Source organism: Galeopterus variegatus, unplaced genomic scaffold, assembly GCF_000696425.1.
Source record: "Galeopterus variegatus unplaced genomic scaffold, G_variegatus-3.0.2 Scaffold4222, whole genome shotgun sequence".
In the NCBI taxonomy this organism is placed as follows: domain Eukaryota; kingdom Metazoa; phylum Chordata; class Mammalia; order Dermoptera; family Cynocephalidae; genus Galeopterus; species Galeopterus variegatus.
The window spans coordinates 42,502-58,092 of NW_007730333.1; the positions used below are offsets into that span (position 1 = coordinate 42,502).

At 42.1% G+C, this 15,591-nt stretch overlaps 1 protein-coding gene across 1 annotated transcript in view; it reads right to left on the minus strand.

Annotated features, from left to right (window-relative positions):
* Window positions 1–15,591, minus strand: part of LOC103602615 (intraflagellar transport protein 122 homolog) — a gene marked incomplete at its 3' end in the record, with an annotated part of 63,609 nt that overhangs the window by 42,151 nt on the left and 5,867 nt on the right. The window contains 6 exon segments of the mRNA XM_008587035.1: window positions 1,045–1,236; window positions 2,295–2,441; window positions 4,421–4,487; window positions 6,938–7,014; window positions 8,961–9,039; window positions 14,373–14,457. Of these exon segments, the coding sequence (XP_008585257.1) occupies window positions 1,045–1,236; window positions 2,295–2,441; window positions 4,421–4,487; window positions 6,938–7,014; window positions 8,961–9,039; window positions 14,373–14,457 (647 nt within the window).

Sequence of the window (15,591 nt, forward strand, 5' to 3'; positions counted from 1 at the left end):
AAAAGGGGGTGCTCTGGTTGAAGAACAGATGGGGACCTGAAGCCCACCTCTTCCTCCTCTCCTTGTCCCCACTTCCCACCCCATGACCCTGGGGTGGGGTTCAACCCAGTTTGGAATGTTCCAAGCTAGATCATTACTGCTCAATCCAAATATCCTGGCTACCCCAGTTTTCCCCACCCACCTCTTCCTCCTCTCCTTGTCCCCACTTCCCACCCCATGACCCTGGGGTGGGGTTCAACCCAGTTTGTAATGTTCCAAGCTAGATCATTACTGCTCAATCCAAATATCCTGGCTACCCCAGTTTTCCCCACTCTGGCCTGCTGATGTTTTCCCTTCAGATAATCTCAATTGAAGAGAAGAAAAAAATGCCTAGACAGACAGAATTTGGGTGTGAGGATTGTGGGTAAGGTAAGGGCTTCCTCTCAGATATGTGTACCAGCAAATGCAAGGTAAGGCACAGTGGGGGAACAGCCTAAGAAACCTGTCCAGTCACAGAGGAAGTGTTAAGTGAGTTTATTGATATTTATATGGGACATACTATGCAGGCATTAAAAATCACATTTTTCGAAGGATTTCTAATGTTACTGGAAAGAATTCACTGTATGATGTTAAGTGAAAAAAAAGAAAAATAGGATGTGATTTAATTATATGAACACCCTAAAAGACTGGGGAAATATATTAAAATGCTAATAGTGGCTTCCTCAGGGGATGTGTTTTATTTATTTATTTATTTTTATTTTTTATTTATTTTTTTCTCTTTCTTAATTTTATTTTGTCGATATACAATGAGGTTGATCATTGTGGCCCATTACCGAAACAGGGGATGCGTTTTAAAGAAAAATTGAACTCTCCTTTACACTTTTCAGTATTTCCTGTAGTTTTTCAAAGGATCACTTTATAAACACACACGTTTTAAGGGTGTATTCCCTTTGTTGAAGGAGCTTTCACCCACAATTTTCCCTGGCCCCTGTACTGCTTCCCTTGGCCAAGGAGCTTAGCAGCAGCAGCTGCCCCAGCAGGTCTGTGCAGGGCCTGGGCACTTACAAGGAGTGTTCTCTCTCCTGGGGACACACTCACAAGTTGTTGTCGTCTTCCTCTGGCTCTTCCTCTGCCTCACTACCCTGACTACTGTACTCTGCTGACTTCAGAGTGGAAGGGATTTCCTGAAAGTATCTGTTGACAATGACTTCCTCAGCATCCTCATTCTCTATGTTCATCCAGAAACTCTCCCATCGGCTGTAGACAGTAAATAGTTGTTCACAATCACGTTGCTTAGAACTACACTAAAGGAATAATTTCAAAACCCGTCAAGGAGCCCCTGAACCCTACCCAGAAGAGGACAACCACCAGGTACACTGGGCATCCTGCTTCTTATGATTTAAAAATGATAGCCTAAAGCCACAAAGTATCTGTGGCCAAAAACTCAAATAGCAGGAACTCTGGGGTAGGCTAATAGCCTTTGACAGCATTAGACATGCATGATACAGCCTGGGCTGGACGAAATTATTCAGGAAGAAGCATAATGATCTGGCGTATAAGAGGCAATGGACTAAACAACCTTCTAAATCAAGTAGGCACCCACCTCTAAAATGACATTGGGCTAATAAACAATTAAGTCCTTTAATTTACCTTCAGAGGACTCTGTGGGGGATACTAATGGTTTAATAGTATTATAGGATTAAACGAAGAGCATACATAGCTCTTAGTCCATTCTCAAAGTCCCATGAACATAAAAAGGAAAGCATGTACGAGGTTTGAGAGGTAGATGCCAATTGTTTATGGATCTCTAGGCTTTAGGGACATTTGTAGACTTAATTTTGACTTTTTTGAAAGAGCAGCAAAAAAGGCTCATGATACTGTTTATTAACAAGTGGGCACATATTCTGCCCAGACTTGGAGGGAAGAAGTGAAAAAGGGAAAGACAAAAATAAAACCACAGCAAAGAGCTCAGCTATTAATTCATAAGGAAATTTGTTGTGTTGCTCACATACTGTACACATACACTACTAAACACACTCAGGCACGTGTGTGCACATGTACACACACATACACACACACACATTGCGCTGGCCTAGATAGCTCATCTGCTTAGCTAAATCTCTGGGATTCATTCCAAAACTCAAGATAGGATCTTAAAAAATTCCATTCAAATGGAACAGGTTCCAAAACAGACCAGTCAAGTGGGTTGAGAAGCCTTTGAATGTTTAGGACCTCAGGAAGAAAGAACCTAGCCTGCTGAGAAAGCCCTTCTTCATAGCGGTACTGTCCTAGAAGGAGGACAGCTGTATGTGTACCTCGAAGGGTTCCAGCAGATGGACCATATTGGGGAGAGGGAGCCCCCCGGCCGCACGATCTTCACTTTCTCCTCGCCGTTTTTGTTCCGGATGCTGATGATTCCACTGAACATCCCCAGAGCCAGGTACTGACCATCATTTGTCCAGCTGTGCACACAACCAACAAAGGGCATGGGGAGAGGGAGAACACACACAAAGTAAAACCAGTGAGGATGATTTCCTCTTGGTTTGAAGTAAAGTCTAAGGAGGCAGCAATGGCTGGGCTGTGGTTTCATCGTTCCCAGCCCTGACATGAAGTCAGAGGACCCAACTCAAAATCCCACTTGTTTCTGGAATCAGCAGTGAAATGTGAAGGCAGCAGTGTCTTTTTCTGAGCTCCCTCAGTTCTCTGTACATAACTCCATGACAGCCCTTAGCAAGTACCTGAATCTCTGAACCAGCCCCCATTCCCTACTCTCCATTTCAACCCCCTCCCACTTCAAAAGTATCTTAAGAATAGACTCTATCTTGGTGTATTCCCAGCCCCTAGAACAGGGCTTGACATACAGTAGGAATTTGACAGATGCTGAATGAAAGGGCTACACTCAGCAGCTGAACAGCAAAAATGGCTACCAGGTATAGTGCCTACTGTACACCAGGCGATGTGCTGCATGCTTTATGCTCGTTAGTTCATATCAAGTCAGTATTTTTTTTAATAGGTAAAAGAGTAACACCTAAGAATTTATTATGTTAAAGACTCTTAGAGATAATGCTGATTGCAATAAACACACTGACAAAGCCTAGTTTAAGAGGGCAGATATTTGAAAGTCCATGTGTTATTAAGTTTTACCTCTCAGAAGCTAGTACCACTTTTCAACATAAAGACATTAATAATGAAAACTTCTTGGGCCTTCCCTGAGGTCTTACCATTTTTTTTCTTTCTTTTTTCAGTTGATTTGCTTTATATCTATCAGCCATTGACATAGCTCTTCTAGAATACTCTGATATGCTCTTTCCAGAGTATTAATCAATTCAGTGGCAACCCTCCAATCATTTCTAGTGATTTCTTTTTTCAGTTGATTTGCTTTATATCTATCAGCCATTGACATAGCTCTTCTAGAATACTTTGATATGCTCTTTCCAGAGTATTAATCAATTCAGTGGCAACCCTCCAATCATTTCTAGTGATAAGGGAAATTGACATTCTAGTCCTCTTTGCTCTTCCAGTGTGCCTTACTCTGTGTACATACTCGTATTCTTCAGTGTTATGTGGGAAATCATAATTACAGACATGTATAATATCATGGACATTAAGACATCAGGAGCTAAGTCAGTAGCAATTAGAATTCTCACTTTACCTGTTTTAAAGTTCTTTAATGCTTTCTCCCAATCACTCTGTTCTCTACTACCATGCAGACTCTATAGATATGTGTCAGAGAATCTGGTCACTTGATAAGTGATCAGCAAGAGCTTTTCTACTAATAAAGACAATGACTGTGTCTTTAGGTGACATACTTTCTAAGAAAGTTTGGATATGAGTTTGTTTCTCCTCCTCTGTGGTGACAATTATATTTTGTTTCACTGTACTTATAGCAACTAGATCCAAAGTACCAACATAGACAACCATCATTGGCTCTTTTGAATAAGATTGTGCGAGTCAACAGACAGCATATGGCCAAGTTGCACTTAAGTCAGTATTTGTATCCTCATTTGTCAGATGAGGAACCTGCGGCTCTAGCTCAGAGAGCTTTAGTAGCTTTCCCGAGGTCACAGAGCCTGTCTGGGACAGAATGTGGACTCTAACCCAGGTCTAGCATCAAAGCTGGTGCTTTCTCCTCCACACATGCTATGCTGCCTGGACAAGAACGCCTCACATTTCCAGGGAGCCTCCACTCAGTATAGCTGTATGTTGAAGAGGCTTGTTGGTAGATAACTGCACGAAGGCAACTTGTAGTTCTCTCTTGCTTGACGATCAAAGGCATGGGTCTTCCCATCAGGGAGACCAGAAAAGAAGAAAAAGAAAATACAGGAGCCCAAACCAACTAGTTAACACAAGACCTCCTCTGCTGTGTGAAATAACTAAATTTTGAGAGTCTGTTTGGAAGAGAAAGAAACATAGCCTATCTTCAGAGCTGCCCTTAACTTACCTGCAGCAGGTGATCTTACTGCTCGATTTGTGCTTGGAGACAGACTTCTGTTCAGGAGACCACAACCCTTCAATGCACAGTAATTTAAAAGAAGATAGATTGGTTGGAATATCACTCAGCAACAAAAAGGAACAAACTATTGATTCATATGACAACTTATATGGATCTCTAGGGCTTTATGCTGAGTGAAAAAAACCAATCTCAAAAGGTCATATACTGTATGATTATGATTTCATTTATATAACATTCTTGAATGATGAAATTATAGAAATGGAGAACAGATTCGTAGTTACCAGGGGTTGGGGATAATAGGAGGTGAGGAGGGTGGGTATGGTGATGACAGTACCTGTGTGTTGATGGAACAGTTCTGTATTGCAGTGGTGGTAATCTACATGTTATAAAACGACAGAACTATATACACACATTGTGCCAGTCCCAGTTTCTTGGTTGTGATATTGTACAAGAGTTACATAAGAGGTCTGGCTGGTTAGCTCAGTTGGTTAGAGTGTGGTGTTATAACACCAAGGTCAAGGGTTTAGATCCCCATACTGGCCAGCTACCAAAAAAAAACCATAAGATATATCCACTGGGGGAAACTGGATGAAGAGTACATGAGACCTTTCTGTACTATCTTTGCAATTTACTGTGAATCTATAATTATTTCAAAAGAAAAAGAAAAAAAGAAGATAGGTTGGTGAAGCTCTAGACAACTTTTCAGGGATTTAACTCTCAAAAAAATGACAACTTTACTGTTCATAACTGTGACACCACACCCAGAGTACAACTTAGCATTTAAAGTAATGAATGCACGGTGCTGACACCACCAAATTCTAGGTTTCAATTCCTGTACCAGCCAGCCACCAAAAAAATAAAATAATGACTGATGTTTTCTGAAAATCCAGTTCCTTCTCCCAGGCCTCACCCACAACACATGACCTTATCTGAGCTGTGCCTTAACCATGGCACACTGGTCCCCTGAAACTTGCTGTCTCCTGCCCTCAGATACCCTGGCTCAGTGCCACACAGCAACAGGTGTATGTACAGACAACATAAGCAAATTCTACTGTTTGCTTGAGCTGTGAAGCATGGCCAAGAAGGTAAATCTAGTACACAAATATATCTACATAAGCAGATGCAACATCAAACAGTTATTTTTTCTCCTTTCCCCTTGTCTAGAAGGCCCCTCCCAAACATCTCAACCTGTGACATGCTATCTGTGCCCCACTGAGCCTGCCTAGAGCCTCCAGCTGCAGGAAACCCCTTCCTCCCAGGCCTCCCTCAGCAGTGCTGACCAGAGTAGGTTCTGGCCGCAATCACCTGGTCTGGCTCCAAGTGCTGGTTCCGCCACTTACCAGCTCAGTGACCTTCAGTGAGTGACTGAGCCGCTCTAAGCCCCAGTTCTTTTTCATCAGTAGGGTGGACGTGAGAATAATACCTGACCTCAGGGGTCATCAGAGAGCTCAGATAGGAATTCATTTTTAACCTCTAGCACAGTGCCTACTACACTGCAAGCATTCAACAATTATTATTATTATTACTTAATATTTTATTTTTACAAATCACACCTTCCTCTAAGACTACAAGCTTCTTGAGGGCAGAGATTCTCTTTTGTCTTTTAAATCCCCAAATGTAATCACATAGACCAGTGGCTCATATGGAGTAAATGCTAAACTTTTTAAACAAATGACAGTCCTTTCCCCATGTATTTATACAATGTGCCTACAATTACATTCTCTCTTTTGAACCTCAGAACTGTATCAGTGAGACAGACAGGGTGGGTAACATGTTCCTTTTAGATAAACAAACTGAAATACTGAAAGGGATTACCAACTCCTCATTTAATAGCTGTTCCATTGTACCTGCTATCTCTTAGGAAGGAAAAATAGAACTGATGGGAGCAGAAAACCAAAATCAACACTTAATGGAGACAACCTACAAGCCTGTGCCCAATTTCACACCCTCCCTCCCTTGATAGACATTTTACTGATACCTCCTCTGTGCCAGCCCCATGCCAGTGTTGTGTGTGGGGTCAGGATAAATACCTCAAGGCATTCAGCTCCTCACAGAGGACAGCTAAAGCCGTCTATAAAAGTAATGCTGACACACTGCACAAGAAGTACAGTAGAAACAGTGAAGAATTTCACACACACACACACACACACACACACACACACACACACACACACACTGATGGGATGAACACAAGGGAGGGGACAATCAGGGAAGGCTTCCCAGAGGCAACCACACAAAATTATGCCTGTGCCCTCCCATCCTTCTTAACTTTTCCTTCCCTGGGGCCCTTCTTGTCTCCAATGTCTTACAGACTCAAGGTCATCATTCACTGTCTTGGTTTCTACACAATTTAAGGAATAACTGTCAGCACTCCCTCAGCTGCTGAAGGTAGAGAAGTAGTATTAACTGTCTCAGGACAAAACCACCACATTCTGGATGGATTTCAGCATTTTTAGACCAGATTCTTAGTTATTCCAGGAAAGGACATTGGGAATCAAAACCTACCGAAGTCACTGGAGGAACAAGATGCCAGCTGGTGGGTAAGAGGGTTGTAGGAGACACACTGTATAGAATCATTATGCCTGGAAGTAAACAACTATAGATTATTATGCAGCAAACCACAAATGTCTCAATGGCTACCACTGAAGATTTTAACTATGAGCCCACAGCCTCTGACTATATGCCGCATGTCCTTCTGCAAGTGACCAACAAAAAGCCCACGGATTAACTCTCCTTGTCCTGGATTGCCCCTCACCCACCATTTTCATTACCCCCCCATCATCCTGGCCCAGCTTAAACACTGTCTCCCCTGGGACTATCATGCCTGACACCTCCAGTTTCTGAGCTAATGAGATAAGGAGATGAAGAACCGAGCCTAGTACCAGCTGCAGAGCAAGTGCTTTGTCTGTGGCTGTTACCTGTACTGCATTGTGTAGGCCTGGAAATACAGGATGGAGGTGCCATGAAGACACTACAGGCCAAGATTTGGACACGTGGCAAATCCTTAGACAGAAATGAAAACTGAGGGAGTCATGCACCGCACATGGCGTCTCAGCCCCAGTTTTATTCCTTCACTTCTGGGTAACACTTTACTTATAACCTCAGTCACTCTTCCATTTATTCATTCATTCAAAAATTATTCACTGACTTATACACCCACATGCAGCATTGTCTACAACAGCCAGGAGATGAAAGCAACCCAAGTGTTCATCAACAGATGAATAAACAAAATGTGGAAGGAAATTCTCACACATGCTGCAACATGTATGAACATTGAGGACACTATGTTAAGTAAAATAGCTCAGTCATAAAAGGACAAATACTTTATAAGCTACCTAGAGCAATCAAATTCATAGAGACAGAAGGTAAATGGTGATTGCCACATGCTGAGAGGCGGAGGCGGGGGGAAGTTGTTTAATGGGTCTAGAGTTTTAGTTTTGCAAGGTGAAAAAAGTTTTGGAGATTGGTTGTACAATGTGAATGTACTAAACAGTACTGAACTGTACTTAAAAAATGGTTAACATGGTAAATTTTATTGTAGGTATATTTTACCACAATTGAAAAGAAAAATGAAATTGTTTGAGTAGTTACTATGGGCCAAGCATTGCACTAAGCACCAGGCACACAAAAGTGATCAAAAACAGAGGCGGGGCCGGCCTGTGGCTCACTTGGTAGAGTGCGGTGCTGATAACACCAAGGCCACGGGTTCGGATCCCATATAGGGATGGCCGGTTCGCTCACTGGGTGAGCGTGGTGCTGACAACACCAAGTCGAGGGTTAAGATCCCCTTACCGGTCATGAAAAAAAAAAAAAACAAAAAACAAATGCGACGTCTGCCCTCATGGAACTCACAGGCTGACGGCAATATCAATCAGTCACCAGAATAAATGGAAAACTACAACTGTAAGAAATGCCTTGAAGGCAAAAACAAATGCGACGTCTGCCCTCATGGAACTCACAGGCTGATGGCAATATCAATCAGTCACCAGAATAAATGGAAAACTACAACTGTAAGAAATGCCTTGAAGGAGACCTGCCCGAGTCTAGAGCAGCAGGAAAGGCTTCACAGAAGTGACATTTGAGTCTGAGATCTGCAGGGCAATTGGGGGCTAATGAGGGGAGGAATGGGGGAAAAACACGAGCAGAGCCCCTACAATGGGAGGAGGCCTGGAGCACAATGATCCCAAGTTTCTGGGTTTTGACACTGGGTGGATGCAAGGCCATTCCCTGAGATGAGAACATTGGAAAAGGACAGATTGGGGGTGGGGTAGAATATTCGACGTCAGATTAACTGAGATGAGCTACATGAAAACGTCAAGCTCAGTCAGTGCTGGCCAAGCTAGTAAACACTCAAGAAATGTTCATCCACTATTCACTACCCAACCTGACTGTACCCCACCCCCCCACAGTTTAATATCAAGTTCAATTTCAGAGAAAAAGTTCTTCATTACATCTTTTCTATGGGACTTGCTAACACTACTCAACAACAGTCAAACTAATAACACCATACACTTAAATTGTTACTTACGTGTACTTCAAAATGCCTTCCAATTTTGACGTCCAGATAATAACACTTTTGTCAGCTGATCCAGAAGCAAAACGCTTGCCTAAAAGTGTTTTTACAAAGAAAATTCTCATATTTATTTTAAACCAGCATTTCCCCAAAAGTATTTTGTAGAAAACTAGTTCTTTAAGGTACTAATAAGTGTCAGCGTCTTCTCTGCTACTACTTATCAATACTGGGAGGGAGTTCTCTGGAGTCAGGATGTTGGGGTTCCAAACCTGCTCTGTCTGGTACAGAGTAAACAGATGCATTGAGGGCCTGCTACATGTAGGTATCATGTTCTGTGTTAAGGATTGAGTAGTGATTAAAACACACATGATCCCTACTTTCATGGAGTGTAGAATAGCAGAAGTAGGCATGAAATTAAGTTAATCCAACACAAACACAATGTGGTAAGAAAAGATATGGATCCTATGACAGAGAATAACTGGGGGACCAGTTATCTCTCTTTATTTAAATTTTATATATTTTTTATTTAAATTTAGTTTTTAATTAAATTTTTATTTCTATTTGGCAAATAATAATTATAGGGTTGACCAGTTAGCTCACTTGGTTAGAGCATGGTGTTGATAACAACAAGGTCAAGGGTTCAGGTAGGTCACTGCACCAGAAAGCTGCCAAAAACAAAATTGTATATATTTATAAGGTATGATGTGATGTTTTGATACATATACACATTGTGGAATGATTATATAAAGCTAATTAACATACCCATCACCACAGATATGTATCATTTTTTGTAGTGAGAACATTTAAAATCTATTATTTTTAGCTGTTTTGAAACGTACATTATCATTAATCAGGGTCACCAAGCTGTGCAATAGATCTGGAAAACTTATTCCTCCTATCTAACTGAAACTTTGTTCCCTTTGATCAACATCTCCTGAGGGATCTAATTTAGATGAGAGAAGTCTTCTCTGAGGATGAGATCCTTCAGTGGAGGCCTAAAGGAAGAGCAGAGCTTAGCCAGGTATAAACAAAAGACCCATCCTAGTAGACAGAAGAGATGTGTGAAGGCCCTGAGGCAGGAAAAGCCTGGCATGTCTGAGGGGCCTAGAGGCAGCCAGCATGGAACAAGGGTCTGGGTTGAGATGGGTGGTGGGCTCTAGGGTCACAGTAAAGATCTTGTTTTTTAACCCAAAGCAATAGGAAGCCAAAGACTGGCTTCAGGCAGAAGAGTGACAGACTGAATTTGCATTTTCACACTACTTGGGCTTCATGAAAGAATGGACTGGAGAGAAGCAACACAGAAGTAATTACTTATTAATTACATTGTTACAAGTTCACAAGTACTTGGAAGAGAATCAGGGTATCATAGCAGCAAACAAGGAGCCTTCACCTACTCCGGTGAGAGATGAGGATTAAGAGGTAAGCACAGGCCAGATTTTATATACCCTGTTAAGGATTCTCAGACTTTATTCTTAAGGCAAGTGGAAGGTAACTTTAGGCAAAACACTGCTCTGTGAACCTCAGTGTCTTCATCTGAGACACAGAGGGATAATAACACCTTCCTCAAAGGCTCTTTGCAGGGGCCATCTAAGAGAATGTATGTAAAGCACCTTTCACAGTGGCTGAAACAGCAGACTTTAAGGGTGAGCCATATGACAATGCTGCAAATAAGAAATACATAGAAGTTGCTCATGTTTATTATTACTTCTGTCACTCCTCCCTCAGACTGGTAGGCAGCAGGTGATGAAAAGTATGGGCTCTGGGCTCAGAATCTCTGTGTCGGAATTCCCAGTGATGTCACTGACCAGCTGCATGACTTGGAACAAGCTACTGAACATCTCTATACTTTCATTTCTTCATATTAAAAAGTGGATACAACAATAGCATTTACCTTGGAGTTGATGAGAAGATTAAATGAGTGTGTGTGTGTGCGTGTGCGTGCACGCTGCTTAGAACTATGCCTAAAATAGAATCGATGCTGTTATTATTACTATTATTTCTTCATGTTGTTTTACAGTGTTTCTTTTCCTTTTTTTAAATACTGTTTTTCTTGAACAAAAAAACCCTATGCCTTGCACAACTCTCTATCACAGTTGCTCATTAAATACTTATTAAACTTAAGGGAGACATCAGAAACAAGCAGACTTAATACTTTGCTCAAGAGCAAAACAGTAATTCAGTGTATCTCAATCTTCAGGTCTAAGGGGAGAAGACCAGTTTAGAAGAATAACAACTAAAAGATTTCTCGATTATTATATTACATAAGGGTCATGAAGAGCAGCACGATATACTAGAAAGAACAAGGGCCCTGTAGTCGGTGGACCTGGGTCAGGCCCAGCTCTGTCACCATCATCAGTAATTGCTCCAAGCCTGTTTTCTCATCTGTGAGAGGAGGTAAGAATCCCCGCACTCTCTGCTTTAGAGGGTTGTTAGATCAAATTGAGATGATGTGTGTGACAGGACTCTGCAAAGTGCTGCACAAATGCCATTGCTGGCAGGTCATATTCTGACATCCTCCAGTGCCTTAATGGTTTTCCAAGTCCGAGAGCCCTCCTATGCTTATAAACTCCAGAGGCCCAACAACCATTCTGTGCCTTCTGGGTCTTGTATTGGACCCTGAAGTGGTCCATGTTTCACAAAGTCCTCTTAGGATGAAGCAGAAACAGTTCAGCTTTCCAGGCTCCCTCCTCACAGTCTCCCCACAACAACATTACTCTGAACTTGAAGTCAATCATGCGCATAAAAAATATGGGACTACCACAGCATAGCACACTGGCTATTAAGCAAGAAATTAGTGTTGTCTTTGAACCAACTTACTAAATGACCGTAGCAAGTCACTTATCTTCTCTAGGTCTTTTTTTTTTTTTTTTTAAAAAGATGATCGGTAAGGGGATCTCAACCCTTGGCTTGCTGTTGTCAGCACCACGCTCAGCCAGTGAGCAAACCGGCCATCCCTATATAGGATCCGAACCCGGGGCCTTGGTGTTATCAGCACCGCACTCTCCCGAGTGAGCCACGGGCCGGCCCTCTAGGTCTTTATATACATCTACAATGAACAGATGGGCAAGATCAGACAAAACTATATGCATGAAATTTTGTGTATAGCAGGGGTCTTCAAAAAGTTCATGGAAAGATTTGCATTATCTTTTTTTTTTTTTGTGGCTGAAAATGAATCCTTAACCTTGGTGTTATAATACCATGTTCTATCCGACTGAGCTAACTGGCCAGCCCCTGTATTATCTTTTAATTCTACTTTTCCATGAACTTTTTGAGCTATCCTCATACATGAAGTAGGTACATTTTTCTAGAGAAGAGTCTATAGCTTTCATCTGATTCTCAAAAAGGTCTGTCATCCAAAAGAAGTTAAAAACCTGAGACCTGAGTGGTCTCCAAGGTTCATTCAAGCACTGTAACACTCAAATTCTGACTTCTCAGCAGTGGCCACAGAATGCTCTCTCTAATCCTATACCCACTCGACACATGAAAAAACTGAGACTCAGAGAGATTCAATAACCGGCTCAAACTCACAGAGCTTTTAGTGTTGGGCTGGGATTGGAACTCAGAGCTGTCTCATTCCAAAGCCCCTGTTCTTCCCTTTAATACTACGCTATGGGTAGCATGGATTTATGTCTGACTCTCAGTTTCAATTCTATACACCCATTCTCTGACCCACCTCCCCTCTTTCCACCCCACCTGGTGCCCTAACTGCAATAACCCTTCAGCACCACTAGAACCTGTCACCTCTCCATTGCCCCTTATTCCTTGTGGTCTCCTCTCTCCTTATTACTCAGCTGACATTTGAAGATCAATGTATGTATCATTCATTTGCACAACCCTTTGCTCCCTTGCCTCTCACTTCACCTCCAGAAGTGCTTGCGAAGCCACCATTCTGGTTAAATCCACCTCTTCTTCCCAAAGTGGCTGGAGAAAAAGACAGAATCACACCAACTGGTCTCACTTTCAATTTATGATCATGAGCTTCAAGTGGGCCCTTCACGTCACCAAGGATCTCACTACACTTCCCAGGTCCATTCACTCTCTCACACTCCTAGGTGGCAATTTTACACGTTTTCCTTTCTCCTCAACTCTCTAACACCGCCTTCTCCGTCCTCACTCTCAGCTGATGTTGCTTCCTATCTCACTGAAAAAGTGGAAGGAATCCAAGGATTTCCATGAGACTCCTACTACCACATGCTGCCACCTGCAGGTAGCTGCAGTTCCTACCACGCCTCAACCTTAAAGCAAATGCCCCATCACTGCCCTACATCCCACCTCCTCTCACCCACTCAGACTGTTCTAGCAATTCTCTCCCATTTCTCCTCTATCATCAACTTTTTTCAGCTTCAGTATGTCCAGAACTGAACTGCTCTTCTGCTGAAATCTTTCTCTACATGCAGCCTTTCCCATTTCAGTGGAGGGCAACTCCATCCTTTCTGTCGTTCAGGTAAAAAATCCTGGAGTCATTCTTAACTCTTCTTTCTTCACATTCCACATCCAATCTGTCAGGCAGTCTGACTGCTCAACCCCCATGTATCCAAAATCTGATCACTTCTTGCCACTTCCTTTGACCCCGAGAGGTCTAAGTCACCGTCACCACTTGCCTGGATACTTCCCCAACCCCACCTCTTGTAGGCTGTTTCTAACACACCAGTTAAAGGGATCCTTTTAGAATATGAGGATCAATCAGATCAGACCCCTCGTCAGCTCAGAACTCTTCAGTGGTTCCCCATTTTCACTGAAAAACAAAGGCCAACATATCTTATGCCTGCTGCCTCTCTACTCTCACCCTGATTCCCTCTGCCCCAGCTCCTTGTAGTCACACCCCACCTGAGGGCCTTTGCAATGGCTCTTCCCTTTGCACGAAACTTTCTTCCCCCAGATGCCCACTGTCAGATCTCTCTGCCTCATGACTTCAAGCCTTTGCTCAACTTCCCCATCTCCATAAGCCTGTCCTCACTACCCTGTTCAATACTGCACATAACCCCCTGCATTCTCAATCCCCTAATTCTGCTCTACTTTTCTTCTTCCACAACACCATCACCTTCCCACTTACTGCTTACTTTACCTATTTACTATGTTTACTGTATGTCTTCCCTCGAACTTTCCTCCTCCTTCCCTCCCCCACACCCCCGGCCCCAGAGAATATAAGTCCCATAAAGGCAGGGAACTTTGTCTATTTTTTTTTTTGTTCTCTGAAATATCTCAAGCACCTTGAACAGTGCCTGGCATATAGATGATCCTCGATAAATACTTGTTAGATTGAATGAATGAATTGAAGTCTAAGCAACTTCATTGTCTTCTGAAACTTTATCTTCTGAAAAAGAAGCTGTACTTCAGCTTACTAAATATAATTCAGGAGTGATTAAGGAGAAAAATAAACAGATATGAGGTCACTACAGAGACTGGAAATCCAGAGCAACCTCTTACCATCCTTCGCATATGCCACACAGTACACAGTGTCTTTGTGTCCCTTGAGGGGCTGGATTAAGGTACCATCAGAGGTGTCATAAACCTGGCAAAAAAAGAGACAAAAATACACATTATCTATGTGGTATCTATTAGTCAGTATTTCTGAAGGGTTGCTACTGCTATTTTTATTTTTACAACAAAACATTTGTCAATATTCTAAATTTGTGTCAAATTTACACTGTGAAAACAGAAAGAATGTGACTTAAAGTTGGTTAACAAGAAGTAAAGAGGTCTCAGTTCTATGCATTATGTTCCCAGGAACATATCATTAATCCTTTTTTCATTGTTTTTGGTGGCTGGCCAGTACAGGCATTGAATCCTGGACCTTGGTGTTATCAGCACCACGCTGTAACCAACTGAGCTAACCGGCCAGCCCGTTACTCACTCCATGGAAATTCTCTACAAACTTCACTCATTTTTACATGAATTTGGATATATGACCAATTATGGCAGGCCCTCCTAAATAAAGCCAGCAAATACAAACAGCCAGTTACAGCATGATTAAATTTTAGTGCTAATCCTGCCCCCTAATATCAACATTATAGAGAGATGTTTCGTATTTGCTACCAAGAGTTTGAAAGTCACAGACCTAACTCTGCGTTTGCAAGTAGGAGGGAATATTACAAAACGCATTTGTAGTATGGATTTAGGATTTTTTTTTTTTTTTTTAAAGATGACCAGTAAGGGGATCTTAACCCTTGACTTGGTGTTGTCAGCACCACGCTCTCCCAACTGAACTAACCGGCCATCCCTATACAGGGATCCGAACCCTTGGCCTTGGTGTTAATCGGCACCACACTCTACCAAGTGAGCCACGGGCTGCCCCTGGATTTAGGATATTTTTGACAGCTGTGCAACATCTAGAAATATGTGGAGATTTAAAAAACATACCATCTAAGAAATCAAGGCAAAACTCTCCAAAATGTGTTGGAGAAGATTATTTATGAAGAAAAACTAAAAGGATTTGGGTTGTTTACTCTGGAGAGAAGAGGTCTGCAGAACAATTTAAGCATGGTTTTAAGATTATGTAGTTACCATACAGAGAATGGAGATAAGTAAGTCTGCATATCTAGAGACAGCAGAGAAGAGGAAGTGTACTTATGCAGGAGGAAGGAGAGACTGTACAAAGGTTTTTAGGTCAAACATAAAGAGTTCTCTGAAAATTACTTTTATATAC